This window comes from Nicotiana tabacum, chromosome 12 (assembly GCF_000715075.1).
Source record: "Nicotiana tabacum cultivar K326 chromosome 12, ASM71507v2, whole genome shotgun sequence".
NCBI classification, from domain to species: Eukaryota; Viridiplantae; Streptophyta; class Magnoliopsida; order Solanales; family Solanaceae; genus Nicotiana; species Nicotiana tabacum.
The window spans coordinates 8,193,144-8,199,001 of NC_134091.1; the positions used below are offsets into that span (position 1 = coordinate 8,193,144).

At 36.8% G+C, this 5,858-nt stretch overlaps 1 protein-coding gene across 1 annotated transcript; it reads right to left on the bottom strand.

Moving 5' to 3' along the window:
• Positions 1 to 430: 430 nt before the first annotated feature.
• LOC107810650 (uncharacterized) lies at positions 431 to 5,562 on the bottom strand. Its single transcript, XM_016635453.2, has 5 exons — positions 5,081 to 5,562; positions 4,103 to 4,495; positions 2,084 to 2,674; positions 1,770 to 1,897; positions 431 to 875 (listed from the first exon to the last, which is right to left on the bottom strand). Exons 1-5 carry the CDS (start codon positions 5,501 to 5,503, stop codon positions 872 to 874), a joined length of 1,539 nt encoding a protein of 512 aa, XP_016490939.2. The 5' UTR covers positions 5,504 to 5,562; the 3' UTR covers positions 431 to 871.
• Between the last annotated feature and the right edge of the window lie 296 nt (positions 5,563 to 5,858).

Sequence of the window (5,858 nt, forward strand, 5' to 3'; positions counted from 1 at the left end):
CGTCGAAAAATCTCAATCTCAGACAGAACAAGAGTATCAAGATTATGGTTTCTGGGATCCTGCACCATACTTTGGCGGAGGTGACCCAGCTCCTGTTCCTCATGGGAAGGACAATAAACCAAAGGAGCCAAAAGCAAACTGATCTGAAAACAGTTATTAGACTATAATTCATACGAGTACTCAGTAACTGCAATCATCGTTTAGGTACAGTTACATTTATGTCAGCTTACTAAGGTTATAAAGCATACATGATATGAGGCTATGATGTAAGTAAGAGTTGTAATCTGTTTAATGATACTAAATAAATGCATATAGGTTTGTCTTGGTTATCCACAATCTAAAACACGATATACAGGTTCCATTAGCTTATGATCAATTTATCCCTCGCAGCAGAAAAGAATCAACAAAAGCAATAAATGAGATGATCCCATAATATAAAATTATCCAGTACTTTTATATGGAATTCCAAGGATCCAATTCCATTACACAATCATAAACTTTACAGAAATGATTCTCATTTTAAACAAACGGAAGGCACAAATTTTCCAAACTAATGAGAACGTTAAAATTCCAATAACATCATAAACTGTAAGCAGGCTATCTAGAATGTCAACACTCCTGCATATTCCATTAATAAATAAACAAACACTTGCATCAATCTGCAACTCTGCTTGACCAGGCACATCCATTTACGTAGCTGAGAACTGTCTTGAAGATCTATCGTGTATTATATACCATCTAAGAGGATAAAAGCTTTCGAATATCGTCTAATTGAAGAGGATGGGTCAACCAAAAGCTCCTATTTTGGGTACAAAAGAGGATCAACTACCGCTGCTAAGGCTTGACTTTGAAGAACACAAGCAAAACAATGTCACCTGTGAGAGAATAAACAGACCAAAGATTCTCAGTTTTTTTTTTTCAAACCACAAGCTACTCCACTGTTAAATTTGAAAAAAAAAACATTAAATATTTCACAAGTAAATTGCCTTCATGAAATCAAAATAATGAAGCCAACTATAATTATATTTAGTGCCTCCTTGAGTCCACGTTTACTTATTTCTTTTAGGGAATATAGGAAGAACGCCATTATCAAAACATAATAAAGTTGATGATTCCCGCCAGGAATCGGATGCTAGACGAAATATTAACTGTGAACATCTAGCTAGCTGTAAAGTGACTTGTCAAAACTGCATAATATTAAAGTTTGGTTATTTATGGCTCTTAACATTGAACATTTCAAATTTCAGGCTCTTTTTGTTTGTCTACAGAGAAACGGCAATGCCGTAGAAGAGTTAAATTTTCATTCGCTTAGAACCAGTAAAGAGGGAAGCTGGATTAATTGGAGTTGTTTAGTTAGCCTGAGGTAATCCTTTTTGCAATTGCGGGAAAACAATGAGCTTTAAACCAAACAAAATTTCAGATAAATAATTAAGAAGGGATTGTGAACACCAACTCAGGGAGAGCAATTTTGACAGTAATTTCAGCAATGATGATGTAGAAGAATTTATTAGAAAGAATTAAGATTTTAATAGGAGAAAGAAGGGAGAGTTCTCTAAGAATAGGAGATTGGACTAGTAATGCACTCTAAATTAAGGCTGAACAAAGCACCAAGGATCCAACCAAGACTTCAGGCACCGCCCTTTATGTTTTCCATCAGACTTATAAAGCCACCGATGCACATTACTTCCCCTTGAACTCTGACATACAAAAGTATACAGGCATGTGTACGTCGCCAGAACTTGACACACAAATTCTGAAGGGATACTCACATGAGATGTATGGCAGATGGACCAGTAAAAGCAGCAACCTTCTGAGCACGCTGTGCTTCACACTTATACAGCCCCTTCATTTCTTTTTTCATACGACGAGCCTCACGCCGTTCTTCCTTCACAGCAGCCTGCAAAGGTAGAACCTTAATGTTAACAGTATATCAGTTGCATTATGCACAAAAGCGAAGAAAAAGGAAAGGCAGAAGGCGCAGGCAAAGTGAAGAACAAGCTCAGCAAAGAGATATCCGCCTTAGTGCAATATATATCGAGCAATGCGATTCCACAATAAACAATATTGATATACAACCATAGACCTTTCTTTCTTTCTTCTCCTCCTTTGACTCTTCACCATGTTGCTTTCTTTTGAGTTGTTCTGACTTTGAGTTATCCTTTTCCTCCTTTTCTAAACCTTGCTTTTTCTTATCCTCCTTTTGCACGGCATGCTTACCCTTGCTTGGCAAATAGTCAACCGGAAGCTTCTCTTTTCCTTTTAGGGATATTATAGGCGAGGCTTCAGAAATAACAAGGAGCAACTTTTTTCTCCTCGCTCCAGGAGCTACAATTTTTCCAGGGTGGTTATCAAGATTTGAATACGTTGACACTATAGTTTCACAATCCCATACTTCTGACTCACTGCTGCTTTCATCTAAAACAGCCGCCTCTTCCTCTGGACCTTCATTTTCATACTTTTCAGCATATTCTTTGCACCGGCTTATGACATCAGCTGCAGGTTCAAGCAACTCCCCATCATCTGGTCCATTATTATTCCGTTCCATGCCATCAATGGCACACTCCTTAAATGCATGATTAAGCTTTTCTGCAAGGGACTCTTGACACTCATTTTCCTCAATCATATCATCATCATATTCATCTTCGGTATTGGAGCCATACTCTTGAAGTTCAAGCTGAAAAGGTGAGATGCAAGACAGTGATAAGACAATTAAACAATATCAGAGAACAAGCAGACATTATCTTAAATAGGCAGACATAATATCAACTCACTAGTGAATTAAAAACTTACAAGAGACTTAAGGACCCTCAAGACTTTTGTTAAATTTACAAGGAGGCCTACGTCAAGCAGACTATATTATTATTCTTATTCTCCTACCTAAAAGCAAGTAGACTCCAAATTTAAACAAGGAACGTCATATAATAAAGCAAACTCTGCTAAATTACTACAAAAAAAAAAAATGACCAAACTACTATGCACACCATAAGCTTAACCAAATAAGCTAAAACCTAGAAGCAACTTAGAAATGAAAATAAAATGTAAAGCTAAACCTACAAATCAGTACATGCTTATGGCTTCAATGATGTAAAACAAACTATTTTCTCTTATTTTCCTCTTTCAGCACATCACTAAACGGTTTACAATTTTTTCTAGCCCAATGAACAAACAAAAATGGCCAAGGAATGAGTCTAACAGCTTGCTGAAAAACAATAGCGTTAAGTAAACATAAACTGCACTACTTCCAAATACTATTTCACGTTTCAAATAGTAACAGTCTAAATCTTAATAGGATGTACTAATTAGAACTTAGAAGTACAGTCTGAGAAAAGAAGATAAGAGCTTTAGTGGAAATACCTAATACGTATAAACACAGACGTAAATATAAACTCAATCTCAGCTGAAAACATGTCATTTGTATGTATCTGAAGTTGTATTAGTTGATGCTGAAAAAGGATAATAATAAATCTTTCTACAAGTAATTACCATGATAAGAGACAAAAGGTTGCTTAGATTGCCTCTATTAGCAAGCAAAACGAACAAAGGAGAAATAAAACTTTTCAAAGAAACAATGTCTTGGGAAAATGCTCTTAAGGCAGATACTGAAATTTTACACCTAATGGGGCGGGCCTAACGGTCAAAGGGTTGGAGTAACAACCTTCAGAATCAAGATTTGAACGCCTTAGAGGCAACACTGGGTAAATTCTTTTTTCTTTTCCTTTTCGCATTGCCAAGCCAGCGCACCTCCACTATTCTACAATGCCCTGCAGCCTCCCACCATAACTAGGTAAATTCTTCCCATCCAACTAAGACATCGTGGGAAAAGCTACTCAATACTTGTGCTAGTGCGAGGTAGTATCTAGAAAGTAACCCAATGAATATCAAAATGAGCACCGCTCCAGAAGGCCCAGGACCACATTATCAGAGAAAAGGCAAATTATACCAATTAGAACATTTACACGGGCTGAGGTTCTCTTATAACATAATTATGGTCTCTTTAGCTAGCTTTATTTGCAGTAATTGCTCTCTTGTAAGTTGTGATCAGGCTAGGAAAATAATAACCTCGAGTATTTGTACGGGTAAAAAAGGAGAACAAACTGCTTACCAGATCAAACTGTTCATCCAGAAGGCGGCGTGCTCTTGGCTTCTCTTCAAAAGTTGCAAATTTGGCCTCATTTCTCTGTACATGCCCAGATGTATCATTGCGTCCTACTTTGTCAAGGTTCGATTTCTCTGGCAAGCTTAAATTGTCATCAAGTTCCACATTAACTGCCCCATCGTGTAGGTTTGCCTTAATCATAAAATCTTCCTCTAATTCTAAATCCTCCACATCAGACCCAAAATGTGACAAATCACTGTCATCGAGCAAGGCAGCAACTTCAGGATCCAATGCCTTCTGAACTCTTACACCTATTGTCTTGGCTGCCACATTGTACACAGATTTCTCGTTGTAATCATCATTCACTTTTGCAACCTCGACTTTTGAAGCATCATATGCCTAGCCAAAACCAAAAATTCGTTAACTTAAAATAACAAGCCACAAAGCTAATGCCTTTAAAATTCATTAATCATTCTTTGCTTTTCTCCCTTCAGATAAGTATACTGGTAAGAACATATACTACCCAGATCCGAGCCAAAAGGCCGAGAAAGGTACAATTTTGATGAGTATAATATTCATAGAACCTCAAATAGAGCAGAATGGTATAAAGGATTTTATCTATCCAGGCGCCAATCAGATGGCAAAATCAAACTAATTCAATCAAAGCTGACATCTTATTACTAACTCTGTACAATGACATAAGACAGAACAATACTACTACAACAATTATGCCTCCGTCTCAAACAAGTTGGGGTCGGATATATGAATCCTCGCGGACCATGTTACTCCATTTAAACTCATCTATAATACGAATAATATTAATTCTGCAAAATTATATATACTAATGAATTAGACTAAATATTCAACCAAAGCTAACATATTGAGGCAGAAAAAGTAAAAGTGAAGCTTTAATAACAAAAAATATAACGTCCTAATTTTATAGGTCAAATGCGTCTATACAATAATTCAATAGAATTAACGAACCTTAACATCATGTGGAAGCTCATTAAGCTTAGCTTTAGGATTCTCATAATAAGCAGAGCCGCCACCAGTATTCTTAATCTCCCTCAAGTGAGTTAAATAATTATACCCATCGTCAGGAAACCCAAGTTCAATTATCTCCTTTCTAATATCATCCGGTAATTGAGTTCGGGTACCCGAATACCCGGCCCAACCATTGCTCTCCTCTTCATCTTCCGGAGCATCCGCGAAGATTGAGTTCGGGTCATCGCCGTTGTGTTCATCGGCGTCAAAGCTTTCGATTGAGTAGTTATTGTTGTCAACTCTGACGAATACTCTGTCGGTGGCGGCGGAGGGTCCGGATTCGTATACCGGATCCGAGGAATCGCGGGCGAATAACTGGAATGTAGCTGCTTTCTTCTTGTCGATGAACTTTTTCTTCCCCATTGATTACACACAAGTAGTAATCTCCGGCACAAGAGAGTATTTTGGAACTCTTATTCTAGCTGTAGAGAAGCTTTTGTACGCTAAAACCCTAAAACCAGAGAGCCACATGACACGTGAGTATCACGTGACATTTTTGTAATTTTTTTTTTTTAATCAGTAAAAGCTTTTTTTTTTTTTTTTTAACAGAAACATAAAAATTTAAAACAAAGCTTAAGTGGGTGTTTGGATTAACTTTAAGCTGGACAAATCAGCTTTTAATTTTTTTTTTTTTTTAGTGTTTGACAAAGTTAAAAGTGCTTAAAATAAATTAAAATAAAAGCAATAAGTTGAGCAACTCCAACTTATTCTTTTTTGA

What these genes read in the sequence shown, in the direction of transcription:
- LOC107810650 (XM_016635453.2), bottom strand. Translation starts at nt 5,503, where the DNA reads ATGGGGAAGAAAAAGTTCATCGACAAGAAGAAAGCAGCTACATTCCAG. An exon ending in AGCTTCCACATGATGTTAAG is followed by an intron (nt 4,496 to 5,080) that starts GTTCGTTAATTC and finishes GGTTTTGGCTAG; the next exon opens with GCATATGATGCTTCAAAAGT. An exon ending in TGGATGAACAGTTTGATCTG is followed by an intron (nt 2,675 to 4,102) that starts GTAAGCAGTTTG and finishes TCACCTTTTCAG; the next exon opens with CTTGAACTTCAAGAGTATGG.